At 39.9% G+C, this 14,338-nt stretch overlaps 1 protein-coding gene across 2 annotated transcripts; it reads left to right on the top strand.

Annotated features, from left to right (window-relative positions):
• Window positions 1–6: 6 nt before the first annotated feature.
• Window positions 7–13,053, top strand: LOC124266924 (nuclear transcription factor Y subunit gamma-like). Of its 2 annotated transcripts, none has more exons than XM_046701774.1 (10): window positions 7–101; window positions 2,770–2,902; window positions 3,900–3,971; window positions 5,000–5,113; window positions 6,523–6,618; window positions 6,807–7,104; window positions 8,458–8,492; window positions 9,471–9,701; window positions 11,076–11,222; window positions 11,507–13,053. In XM_046701774.1, exons 2-10 carry the CDS (start codon window positions 2,783–2,785, stop codon window positions 11,609–11,611), a joined length of 1,218 nt encoding a protein of 405 aa, XP_046557730.1. In that variant the 5' UTR covers window positions 7–101; window positions 2,770–2,782; the 3' UTR covers window positions 11,612–13,053. The 2 variants fall into 2 exon arrangements, with proteins under 2 accessions (XP_046557730.1, XP_046557729.1); XM_046701773.1 differs by having other exon boundaries at window positions 8–101; window positions 9,468–9,701.
• Window positions 13,054–14,338: the final 1,285 nt, after the last annotated feature.

Below are 14,338 nucleotides of genomic sequence, written 5' to 3'. Positions count from 1 at the left end.
GCATGTCGAGTTCATTGTGAGGTCATTCATCCAATCAGAAAAGCCGCCATCTTAGGAAAGTATTTCTTTCTAGGTTGTGTTTGCAAAAAATATTTAATAAGGTAAGTTTGTATTCGTAATTTACTGTCTTGTTACGGTACTTTTAGTGTCATGATGTTAACCGATGTGGTGTATTGGCTTATCGCACACCTAAAGCCGCCTCCTTTGTTCTCATTGGCGGGGGCCTGGGTAAAATGATTGGGTGGCACATCTAACCAAGTTATTGGTCCGATTTTCCCTGTCCTAGCCATTCATTCTAATCAAATGTCCAGTCAGATTTCGGCTTACGTTTTCTTCATTAGAAGTTACTCTTATACGCGCGAAAAATACTACCAGTGAAATCAACCTAAAACCAAGCATTCTCGATTCACAACAGTCGACATCTGAGAAAACCCTCATTCTCGTATCAAGCCAAGATATATTTAACTACGATGTGCTTTCTAAAACGTGATCAATCTCGCTTGGGACGTATTGAAATACATAAACATGAAACAGACTATCGCCAGTCTCACTGCGCAAGCCATATTGAAAGCTGTTCTTTAGTAAGCAAATTATTTCCTGAATATCATTGTAGTTTCACTTCCCCGAAGAGACACCTAAGGTCAAGGTCGTTCCTCAAACCCGCAACTTTAAAACATCCTGTTCAAAATCAATACCCTAGCATTGATCAATGTTGTCTTACCCTGGCAAATAAAAGAATAAACTCAAACATTTGATTGTAGTTCCACAATGCCAAATGGATACAAGAAAATGACTGAAGTCATTAATTTAGTCTTTGACATGTTATGAATACGCTGATACACATGCAATTAACAATAACATGGGTAACGACCCACATTGACATAAGTAGGACTGGGCAAGTAAGTAATCTTTACTGTAACTATTGTTGAACAGTTCAAAGGACTATGATATTTAATCTCTTATCCAGATTCAATCAAAGTTTATATTTGATGGTATGAACTTGATCCACAATTGTTTTCTTTCTTGGCAAATTGCCATTGCTGGCATTTCATATCTCTCAATAAGTGCAGCTAAAACATCTGAAAGATATATTCAAGCTAGAATATTTAGCAGGCAAAACATTATTTTGGCACAGTCAATGGTCACAGTGAAAATCATGAAGGCTGCTTAGATGGAAAATTTCTTGCTTAACTGCTTATCTTAGGTATCGTATTTCCTCTAATAAGTGCCCCTGGCGCTCATTTTTTCAACGGACTTCCAGACCCAGCGCTTATTAGAGGCCTGGAGCTTATTAAAATACTCTGTGTTTTTAAAAACCGGGATGAGTACATGAAGTTATGATTTAAGGGACCATTCCTTAATATATTTATTTTTAGACCAAGGGAGAATACATTTGCGAAAAAATGCAAAGGTCTATACCCGGCGCGTTTATTAGAGACCCAGTGCTTATTAGAGGCCCGGGCTTATTTCTTAAAGCACTGTTTTATCCTCAGCGGTTATTAGAGGCCTGGCTTAATAGAGGAAATACGGTTTTTCAGCACTGAACTGAAGGCAAACTGGGTTGGGTGGGGATCATTCTATGGATATACAACTTCTTTATTACAATATGTCCATAGAACTTGTTCATCCACCAACTTCAAAATGCCACTGAAAGAAATGAACTGAAGGTGTCTCGAAATTGATTATACCAGAAAATATTGTAAAAACAAACATCAAACAACAGGTAAACTACTATCTTAAACATGATATTATAGCAGCGGTAGCTGTACCTATTTTTCCATATTGACCATGTTGATAACAAAATTATAATTGTATGAGAGTGGTTTATAGGCCTATAACAGCTGTGTCGTTATATGTTGCTCACATGATATAATCAATATCAAGCTGTGATAGCTGTATGATGATTGATACAATGTGTGTGGCAAACAATGAAATCATGGATTGCACAGGGATCAGCCCTTATCGCTGTTTGCTTTGTGAATGTGGACAGCCAAAGGCGGAATCAGTTCCATCATGTATTGACATAGATAGTACACGTGGTACATGCTACGAAAATATCTCACAGGGCTCCGTATAACTGTGACTGAGTATTTGTTCAGTGGCCGTGTGTGATCATTCATATTGGGTGTTTGATAGTTTCTTAAGGTATAGAATATATTTTACTCCATTGGATCTAGCTTATTTTAGATTGTGTTATTTGAAATTTAAAAAAATATGTGCTGAATATGCACATTTTTAATTTTTAGGTGACTTGTAATTTTCTTCTGACCATGTGGCCAAAAAGTGGCGATGTTGCATGAACTCAGCATCAATATATGTCTCTGTTAGTGTGGTATTTAGTTGTCTGGTTATGCAACTTGAAAATAATGTACACTGTTGTACCACTGAGTTTATGAAAGGTGTCATTGGTTGGGATGTTGGAAGCTGAAAACAAACTAGATTTTTATACATATTTTTTATAGTTTCCACAAATATTTGATGCTGTGTTTCATATTGAATTGAAATATATCATCTCCAGAATCCCCTTATCTTCATCATATCACTGATCTTTGGTCAGTCATGATCTAGTCAGTGGTAACTAGTCAGTGGTTATTATTGGACGATGAAAGAAATACACATGAAAGATACTGCAGGCCTTTCTTGTAGGGAAGACAATTTATTACAGCCATAAAGTGACTTGTTCACGATTATTTTTTGAAGTAACCTACTTATAAAATGAATATGATGAATTGACTCCAAAACTTGATGTCGTGCGCTGTGATATTTCAGCACATTGATAACCATGGCGTCGGATCCCAACTTCCAAGCTTCGATGCAGATGTCTGGCATCACAGAACAAGCACAACTGATGTTGACAGAATTCTGGCCCAAAACACTGGAAAATATACAGAACCTCCAATACGTAAGTCATGGGAAACCGAATCCACAAAGCCTAAAATGTGCACCATTCTACAATTATTAGTGGGGCGGTAGGGTGGCCTAATGGTTAAAGTGTCCGCTCATCATCATGCTGAAGACCCGGTTCGATTCCCAACATGGGTACAATGTGTGAAGCCATTTCTGGTGTATGTCGCTGTGATATTGCTGAAATATTGCTTAAAGCGGGTTAAAAACTCACTCACTCACTCACTGTATTAGTCTGGTGATGTGTGAAAGTGATGTCATACACCACCACATGAAGCTATGTCACACGATATGCTTCATTCTGTTGCATTCTTTATCAGATTCTGGGCGGTTGGGTAGCCCTTTGGCTAAAGCGTTCACTCGTCTCACCAAAGACCAGGGTTCGATTCCCCACATGGGTACAATGTGTGAAGCCCATTTCTTTGGGTCCCCCGCAGTGATATTGCTGGAATATTGCTAAAAGCGGCGTAAAACCATACCTATTCACTCACTCACTTTATCAGATTCTTAACAGGTTTGGTCTGATCAACATATTAGCATTTCCATGAGGCATGAGTCCATTATTCAATTATTAAGTTGATTTATGATGCTCTTTTTATGAACAGCATAACAATCCATATTGTGATGTAACAGGATCCTGGCTTGGGTGTATTGTTTCGCCTATTGAACATGTTTTGTATCCACTGTGTAACCATGGTAACAGTGACAAGCTGAATTTTATTTTTACAAGTTATTAATCAAAACCATCTAACTTTATGTCAGAAAGTTTAATATAAAAGTCACACTGTGTATTATAATATTATAGTTCTGCTCGACAGTGTATTAGAAGAAAAAAAACGCGAAAAATATGGGCAACACTTACCATGCTTATGGCAAGCTATTACTGGATACTATGCGAAGATGGTGTATTGATTATGTCAATCAGTTATTTGTTACCATGGTTACTGAGAAGTTATGACTTTGTTTCATCTTGCTGCCATTAAATCTTCTTCCAGAATGACTTTAAGGGGCAAGAACTCCCCCTTGCTAGAATAAAGAAGATAATGAAACTTGATGAAGATGTAAAGGTAAGTTGAGATGTCATTGTCAACATAAACTAACGTTCATTTGATTATCCCAATATACTACCATGCATTTTTACTGCTTTGGCATGTTTATGTGCTTTGCTAGCTCATACATGTTTAGTATTTGTAATGAATGTGTAGTTACTGATGAATTTTCCTTGACATCAGGGGCGGTGGGGTAGCCTTGTAGTTAAAATGTCCGCTCATCACGCCAAAGAGTCGGGTTCAATTCCTCACATGGGTACAATGTGTGAAGCCCATTTCTGGTGTTTCCCCGCCATGATATTGCTGGAATATTGCTAAAAGCGGAATAGAGAAATACTCATTCACTCCTTACCATCATTTTGTATATATTGGAACGAAATAGATTTGACAGAATATGTAAACAGTAATAATTTTTGTTTTGTAAGTTGAATACACACTGATTTTTAGAAGGTGATCAAATGTATCATATTTTATATATGTTATAACACTTTCTCAGTAAAGTACATATTTTAGTACTTATTTGACTTGAACCCCAGCTGGGATTGGAACCCACACAGAGTAAGACACCTTATAACCTTAATCTGCCTTAGCAAAGTCAGGGATCTAATTTACTCTGCCTTTGCAGCTTTCAGTTCTTCGTAAATGGAAGTATGAGAACTGGCAGTCCAGACCACATACATTGTGTATCCCTTTAGTCTTATCTTGTTTAGGTGGGACTAGCGACGCACCCTTAGGACCAGTGTAATTAGTTTTCCATTAGTTTTGAGGAATGTGTTTCTAAGGGTGCACAACCCTTAGACTAACGCTTAGCCTCTGAATATATATGATTTTGATAGTAACAAATAAACCCATTTAAATTGAAAAGGAGCCCAAGGGAGACCGGAGATTCAGAACCTGAACCTGAGGAAATCTAGACTTGCTTTATTTAGGACTTTAGCACTGCAGAGAGGGCTAGGCAGTAGGGAAAATAATGTGGTTCAGGGACTGTGAGACAGACTACACAACCCTGTATGCCATGTAATGATTGTGCTTTCTTTGTCTCCTAGATGATAAGTGCAGAAGCACCAGTGCTGTTTGCCAAGGCAGCAGAGATATTTATAAGTGAGCTGTCTCTGAGGGCCTGGATTCACACTGAGGACAACAAGAGGAGGACACTACAGGTACGTAATGATCCCTCTTGAGGTTTACTACTACTACTAATATGGCCACTTATATACCACTGAACTCCATGCTGCAGGGATTGAGTGAGTGAGTTTAGTTTTACCCCACACTCAGCAATATTCCAGCTATATGGCGGTCTGTAAATAATCGAGTCTGGACCAGACAATCCAGTGATCAACAGCATGAGCATCGATCTGCGCAATTGGGAACTGATGACATGCGTCAACCAAGTCAGGGAGCCTGACCGCCCGATCCTGTTAGTCGCCTCTTACGACAAGCATGGGTTACTGAAGATCAATATTCTAACCCGGATCTTCACGGGTCCCATGCTGCAGGGACATGCTCTAAGTGCATACAACATGATGGACATCATTATGCCAGATAACCAAAGCTGCCTGTGAGGTGCTAGAAGCTTAATAGTCATATGACTTATCCCACCAGGTACCCATTTTCTGCTGGGTGAACAGGGACATCTTTTTAACAAACTCACTTGCCTAAGGTGAGACCATGTGAAGTCCTAGAAACTCTCAGGAGTCAAGCTGCTAAACACAGTCACTCATCCAAGGACCCGCCGTGACCAATGTTGCTTAACTTCACCTGAATTGTGACCTGCAATCTATGCACAAGACAACACACCACCATTATTAGGGAGAGATTATTCTTTTGCCAAAATGGCATATTTTACACACTATAAATTGTATAAAAGTTATATCTGTTGTGGAAGTCAGTGTTTAATGACAAATGCAAGAAGGAATAAGGAGCGTTGTTCTTTCTGTCAATAAATTATGAATGGAAACATCAGTTGTGAATGAAAAATGTGTAGATGTTAACTTAAACCTAATCACAAAATCTGACATCATTTTTTACCCAGTGCAACAGTTTTCAGAGAATGTATTGTAATACGTATTGTTTGAAAAGCGAATTGTGGTATTGCAGTCCTAGTTGCTTCATTGGGCTAGATCTATGTTAAGTAGCTGTGCTGAATGGGTGACTGTGAGGATAGAGATGAGTGGGCATATTCAAGACAGGGATAGAAGTACTTTTTTTTCTAAGTGTGCCTTAGGGCACCAGACAAATATTTTAGGTGTGCCTTTCAGAAATCGAGTGTGCCCACATGTTTTTAGAATAAATGACAATGATGATGATCATTTGAAATTTATTGTTAAATAAAGAAATGGGTTTATGAGCATTCAAATATGTATGGTATTATTCAATTTGGAAAAAAAGAATTGTATAGGGGATTAAATGACTAAGTGTGAGTTATGACTCTAAAAAATTAGGGGTGTCAAAACGGCACAGGAACATTTTTTAACCGTGCCATTTCAATATTTACCGTGCCATGGCACACTAATATATGGGGTATTTCGAACCCTGCAAGATATGGCTGATAACTGTGTTTTTGTTTCAGAGAAATGATATAGCAATGGCCATTTCAAAGTTTGACCAGTTTGACTTCTTGATCGACATTGTGCCAAGAGATGAACTTAAACCGCCAAAGAGGCCAGTAAGTAAAGATGAAATGTGTGCAAAGACCTTCTCTGCTGCTTATACAATTAATTTGCTTATCTTAAAAAAAATGTAAGAATTGAGTGAAGAGAGTGGAATAAATGAGTCTCTACTTCAAGGTCTAGTACAAATGTAAAACCCTATTTCATGTGTCGTGACGGTACGCTCCCTTTGTTTTGCAAACAGGAGGATTCTTCTAGAGTGTCCAATAACCTTCCGGACCAGATCAACTACTATCTCCAACTAGCTCAGCAACAGTCCCAACAACAACAACAGCAGCAGCAGCAACAACAGCAGCAGCAGCAGCAACAACAACAGCAGCAACAACAACAGCAACAGCAGCAACAACAACAGCAACAACAACAACAGACTGTTGTAGCACAGCCAGCCCCTGCAACTCAACCCGCAGCACAGGTGGTGACAGCAGCAGCAGCAACAACACAAGCAGTGGCACAGCCCAATGTTATGGCAATACAGCTACCATGTAGGTGACCTTTAGTTATAGAATGATTTGGATACTACAGATGTTATGTTTCATGGTCATTTGCTCATGGATGTTATTGTACCAGGTGTTACAGATGTGCATAGTTGTATCCTAAACCTGCCAGGATATACTGATTGGTTCTAATTTCAGAATTGTCCCAGTTCTGGTTCTGTGGTCTGTCAGCCTCATATAGTCATTCCCATTAGTTTGAACAGGGCTCCAGATAAGGGTCTTATCGGTGTTTGTACGGATATAAAATAAGCAGGATACGGTAGGAAATAATTTAGAAAACGTAGCAGATACGCACCACAGCAATGGTGTACGGTCTTAGAATCATTTACAGACTTGTTTATCTGAAAAAGTATTGTTTTATTGTTTATTGACCTGTTTCCACAAGAGTAGCAATGTTGTGGTGCATTACGAAACACAAGATTACCGATACTCCATTAAATTCCATTCAGTACTCTAAATGTCCTCTTATTGTTTTCCAGTACTCCTATATTTGAAAAAATAAGGAGTACGTACTCCTGATCATGAAAAATTATCTGGAGCTTTGTTTGAAAATAGACTGTCCATGACTTTGCATCTCTATGTGGCCTGCTGCATAATGAGTGAGTGGGTTGGATTTAAAATCTCTTTGAACAGCATTCCAGTCATATCTCTTGAGTCTCAGGTTTATGAGGGAGGAGGGCGGTGGGGTAGTCTAGTGGTTAAAGCGTTCGCTCGTCATGCTGAAGACCCGGGTTCGATTCCCTACATGGGTACAATGTGTGAAGCCCATTTCTAGTGTCCCCTGCTGTGATATTGCTTGAATATTGCTAAAAGCGGGGTAAAACTCACTCACTCACACACTTATGTGGGAGGAAAGCCTGAAGTGATGTGGGTCTTGGATGTTTACCACATAGCTGGAACCATTGAGCTTGAGTATGGTGCTGACAAACCTAGAGACATTACCAGGGCAAACAGGATTCAAACCCACAATCATAGTTTACTGGTGTCTCCAAGGGACACAACTCTGTACATAGAATTGTGGCACCTTGGGAAACTGGGCCATCTGTGCCCTCAGCTCCATAATGAAGCTAATGGTGCAGTATAACTGAATACTGTGTCACTACACCTCAGAACACTACTTCTACTTCCAATTTGATAGGGACGGTGGGGTAGCCTAGTGGTTAAAGCGTTCGCTCGTCAGGCTAAGGATCCTGGCTCGATTCCCCACATGGGCACAATGTGCAAAGCCCATTTCTGGTGTCCCCCGCCGTGATATTGCTGGAATATTGCTAAAAGCGGCGTAAACCTCAACTCACTTACTCACTCACGTTTTTCAACATTTCCCTGTTTTTGTTGTTTCAGCTGGACAGATCATTCAGCAGCCTCTACAGTTCCAGGTACATAAGTTCCTACACTAGTGTGTGTTGTCAGATGCTGTTTATCACTGCTTTCAAAACATGTCTAATGAGCCAAGTCAGAGACTTTTGACAACATTCTGTAAGACAAATGGTATCAGACAGACAGTAACCAGTTTATTATACACCCTAATATTACACCATTTTAGATCATCGAGAAATATTTTGTCTATTCTCATGATCACAGTGGTGCATTACTACAAAAGGCAAGGAGAAATTTACTTCATTCGCATTTCAACTTGTTGGATTGGATCTTTGGTTTGTCTGTCCAGACTTGGATGTTTACAGGCTTCTGTCATACAGCTGGAATATTGCATAGTGTGGCATATTGTCCAAGCATCCCAAAGTCTGTTGTAAGAGCAAATTTAAATGAGGGTTGAGTACAATGAATGATCTGGCAGATTTTGAGTTCTTTTGTCGTAAGACTTGGTTGACACATGTCATCATATCCCTATTGTGTAAATCAATGCTCATGAAGCTGAGCACTGGATTGTCTGGTCCAGCTGCGATTATTTACAGACTGCCGCCACATAGCTAGAATATTGCTGAGTGCAGTGTTAAACAACAATCAATCAATCGATTATTAGTGTAGTGAAGCACTGGTTTGCTTAACCATTGTATTTACATTGGCGGTTGGGTAGCCTAGTGTTTGCCTGTAATGCTGATGGCCTAGGTTCAATTCCCCACATGGGTTCAATGTGTGAAGCCCATTTCTGGTGTACCCTGCTGTGATGTTGCTGGAATATTGGTAAAAGCGGGGCAAAACCACACTCACTCACTCAGTATTTAACAATTGCCTCACTCATTCATGTACTGTGTGGAATATTGCTAAAAGCAGCGTCAAAACTCACCCATTGTATTTATGAACCAATGTGATAGAGACTGTTAGTAGTGTTACTTGCCTGTGTAAAACAACTTTGTATCTGTCAGTATAGTTATCTCCCTTTATTTCTAAAGCAGGCTCAGCCACAGGTGATCCAGGTGCAAGCTCCTCAACAAGTGCAGCAGGTGCAGCAAGTACAGCAACTGCAACAGATGCAGCAGCAGCAGCAACAACAACAACAGCAGGTGCTTGTACAGCAGGCACAAACAGCAGTAGCACCAGCGCAGCAGCCGCAACAGCAGCAGCAGCCGCAGACACAAGTGTATCAGCAGGTGCTGACACCAACGGGGGAACTACAGACTGTCCCTGTGAGTAAGACATTGTGGCTTTATAGATGTGACAGTTGTGCTGTTGTTTGTGTAACTTAAGTGAGATCTAAATCCTGTGAGCAAAGATGTCAAGCAAGAGTCACAATTAGAGTCTTGTATAAGATGCAGAAATCTTCCCATTGACTTTTCAGATAAAATATCTGTGAAAAGCTATGTTTTGGTCTGGGTGACATTATTGTCCATCCAGCTTCAGGATTTCCAGTTTCATTGTCTGTGTCACATGTGATGAATCTAGGTGACATTAATGTGTTATGTAGATACCAGGTCATTTTCTGTGTCAGTAAAATACTTAGTCGTCTGTGTTAGTGACATTATTGTCTGCCCAGCTGTGTGTTGTCATGTCAGTGAAATGTTTTGTGGTCAGTGTAGGTGATGTTATCGTCTGCCCAGGTTCGTGTTATCATGTCCGTGATGAAATGTTTTGTGGTCTGTGTAAGTGACATTATCGTCTGCCTAGCTTTGTGTTGTCGTGTTGTCGTAGGTCGTTATCGTGAAATGTCGTTTGTGTTCTGGTCATTGTAAGTGGCGTTATCGTCTGCCCAGGTTCGTGTTATCATGTCCGTGAAATGTTTTGTGTTCTGTGTAGGGGACGTTATCATCTGCCAACCTTCATATTGTCGTGTCAGTGAAATGTTTTGTGTTCTGTGTAGGTGACGTTATCGTCTGCCAACCTTCATGTTGTCGTGTCAGTGAAATGTTTTGTGTTCTGTGTAGGTGACGTTATCGTCTGCCAACCTTCATATTGTCGTGTCAGTGAAATGTTTTGTGTTCTGTGTAGGTGACGTTATCGTCTGCCAACCTTCATATTGTCGTGTCAGTGAAATGTTTTGTGTTCTGTGTAGGTGACGTTATCGTCTGCCACCTTCATATTGTCGTGTCAGTGAAATGTTTTGTGTTCTGTGTAGGTGACGTTATCGTCTGCCAACCTTCATATTGTCGTGTCAGTGAAATGTTTTGTGTTCTGTGTAGGTGACGTTATCGTCTGCCAACCTTCATATTGTCGTGTCAGTGAAATGTTTTGTGTTCTGTGTAGGTGGCGTTATCGTCTGCCAACCTTCATGTTGTCGTGTCTGTGAAATGTTTTGTGTTCTGTGTAGGTGACGTTATCGTCTGCCAACCTTCATATTGTCGTGTCAGTGAAATGTTTTGTGTTCTGTGTAGGTGACGTTATCATCTGCCAACCTTCATATTGTCGTGTCAGTGAAATGTTTTGTGTTCTGTGTAGGTGACGTTATCGTCTGCCAACCTTCATATTGTCGTGTCAGTGAAATGTTTTGTGTTCTGTGTAGGTGACGTTATCGTCTGCCAACCTTCATATTGTCGTGTCAGTGAAATGTTTTGTGTTCTGTGTAGGTGACGTTATCGTCTGCCCAGCTGCAGGCCATCCAGATGCAGCTTCAGGGGAAGCAGGGCGACCAGCCAATCATCATTCAGATGAACCAGGGCATGCAGACGGCAGCAACAGCACAGCCACAGCAAGCTCAGCAGACATTCACACAGGTATGAGGACAGTGTGACTAAGCGTGGTTTCTGTCTAATTAATTACCTTCCGACATTTAGCTTCCTCTGTGTGAGGTGGCGGGGTTGCTTAGTGGTTTAAGCTTTCGCTTGTCATGCTGAAGACCTGGGTTCAATTCCCCACATGGGTACAATGTGTGAAGCCCATTTCTGGTGTCCCCAGCCGTGATATTGCTGGAATATTGGTAAAAGCGGGGCAAAACCACACTCACTCACTCAGTATTCATCAATTGCCTCACTCATTCATGTACTGTGTGTGTTTGCAGCCGATGTACCAGATTCAGCAGGTGGGCCAGGGAGGGCAACAGATCGTCATACATCAAGGAGGTGGAGACTCGGACAACCAGGCTGATGGCCAGGAAACATCATAACACTCACAGCATAGCAGCCACCCTGCTCATCTGTGTGATCAGTCCCACCGCCTTAGGAGCCAGCGTGAACTGTGGGACGCTAAAGCCAGGGAAACACAAGACATTTAACTTGGGGATGTGTTCAGAACCTGTAGCCACTAACGACCCAGATTTTTCAACATCCATGACTTTGGGATATATCGGGATGTGAATATCATGGATATGATGGCAGATATGGCTGTCAAGGATATTTGACAAAGAGATATGAGAATATCAAGCATATGTTGGGAGATATGTGAATATCAAGATATGTTGACAGATATGTGAATATCAAGCATATGTTGACACAAATATGCTAATATCAGGATATGTCAACAGATATGTGAATGTCAAGGAATGTGAACATACAGAACGGAATACCAAGGATATTCAAAGATACAGACATGTAAAGCATGAATGTGGACATCCTGAGATGCCCAAATATCGGACCAGAACATTCAGAAATGTGAATGTCAAGGTCGTGGCTATCATAAATATGAAGGATCAAGGATATCAAGGATCAAGGATGTATGTAACTCTAAAAACCAACTGCTTGTGGGATTCTAAAACTTCCTTTAGTTCAATGCATGACAGTGATGTTGAAGACGTCACAAACACTACCAAAAATTGTTTCTGCAATTCTTGTGCAAGTAGGACAAGTAGGACACAGTCAGCATGATCAGTTGAAGCCAAAATATGTCATACAAGAATCAGCCCTTTGTCATAATTGTTCTGTGTGTTTTTTATACCGTATTCCTTTGCTTATTAAGATTCAGGATCTTTGCATGCTTAGTCATGAATTTGCTTAGTGACGTTTTCTTACAGGTGAATCAAGACCTTGCAATTGTTGGTTATACAATGGGAATTTTGTGTCATCGTATGAGAACCCTCATTGTTTTTGCTGTATTTGCAGACTTGAAAAACAGTCATGCATTGTTCATCTGACTAAGCCAGTCTACATCTCCTGATAATGCAGCTGAGTTATGGACATTATGCTGACTTAACAGCAGTTCAGGTGGAACAGGTGCACAAGTCATTTAAAGTAACCTCAATTCTCTGTGCAGAGGACAAGAGAAAGTGTTTTCCCAGGATCCAAAAAGGACCAGACAAGAGGATTTCAAAATGGGCACCAGTATTCCAAAAGGGCATGCAATAACAGATTTCCAAGTATTATGTTAAGTTATTCATGCATATGATTCTTTAAGGCTCAAAGAGCAGAGTTATTTCACTGAACTTCAACACAAAATCGAAACTAAATACCGCCATGTGTTAATATCAATTATTGTATTAGAAGAAGAGCAGGGCGCCAAATAACAAGGGCAGGGCGCCAAATAACAAGGGCAGGGCACCAAATAAAGAGGACAGGAAAACAAATAAAATGGGTAGGGTGCCAAATAAAAAGGGCAGGCTGCCAAATAGAGAGGCAGGGCTCTGTGTCCTGTTAAAAATATCATGGGGAAACACTATGAAACTTATGACTGTGGGTTTGAATTCCTGGTCACCCTGATTTTGTTTCTAGGTTTTCTAACACCATACCCATACCTGTGGGTTTGACTAAATTTGTAAACATCTTCGACTCATTTCATGCTCTTCCCACAGTCAGCTTACTTGCCGTGATATGAGTGGAATTCTTTTCAAAGCAGCATTGAACCCAATATACTCACTCACAATGTTACATAACTGCTACAAAGAGTTGTTAGTGAATACCTTTATATTGTTGTTTAATTTATTACATTTGTTTACTAGGGAACAACCTTTGGTAGTCTGCTAACCATGAAATGGTTATTCAGAATAGGCAGCTATTACTAGAAACTGTCCATGTTCGGTACTTTCATTTTACGTCATTGTTATGGACAGTGTCCATGTGCATTTGTACAAAAAGCTTCAGACATTTGTCATTGTCAACGTGTTTGTTGTGCTGAGGGTTTGCAGATTATGCATGTCTTACATTAAAAAAGGTTTCACAAAGGCCTTCACTCATTCACTCTGTTATGACAATGGAGTTGTATTTTCACCTTGATTGAGCATGTATGCCATGCAATACTTGACCTTTAGAATTTCATTCACAGACCCCTTTTAAGTGCTTAACAATGGAGAGGAGTACTTTCATGTGTAATGGAAGAAAACAATTGTTTTAACCAGTGTGAATATATTTATCTAAGTTTCAGAAATTGAAAATCACTTCTTTCACTGTGTGTTAAGTGTTATTAACCCTGTGATTGTCACAGTCAGGTAAAATAATCAGTAATATGAGCCCTTAAAAGTAAACACTGCAATGTTGTTAAGGTTAATCATAGAAGACCGCTTGTTTGTGGGAAAGTAGGCAGGCTTCATTTTATGGCATGGAAATCCAAGTGAATATAGAAATCAGAAATGCATGCTTTTATTGAATATATTTTGATTAAGAAAGTTCCTATGCTACTGTAAGGGCAGAAGGGTGGTTTGTACCTAGATAACCAACAGTATTAGCGTGTGGACTCTGTGTTGCCCATTTTGACAAGTATTAAGATGGTCTGGATCAGGTATGTCAACTAAAAAACATAAGTACGGTAAGATGTTCTATTATAAATGATGTATGAAAAATATCAAAAGAAATCCAGTGTACATTCTTCTCTATTGAATTGTGCTAAATCGTATCACATGATGATTGAATAACACACAAAAATTGGGTTTGCAGTGATAATACAAACAGAAAGACTGATGATCTAC

Source organism: Haliotis rubra, unplaced genomic scaffold (genome assembly GCF_003918875.1).
Source record: "Haliotis rubra isolate DU_JTF1 unplaced genomic scaffold, ASM391887v1 Scf129, whole genome shotgun sequence".
Classification (NCBI taxonomy): Eukaryota; Metazoa; Mollusca; class Gastropoda; order Lepetellida; family Haliotidae; genus Haliotis; species Haliotis rubra.
This window is presented reverse-complemented; position numbering and strand designations above follow the sequence as displayed.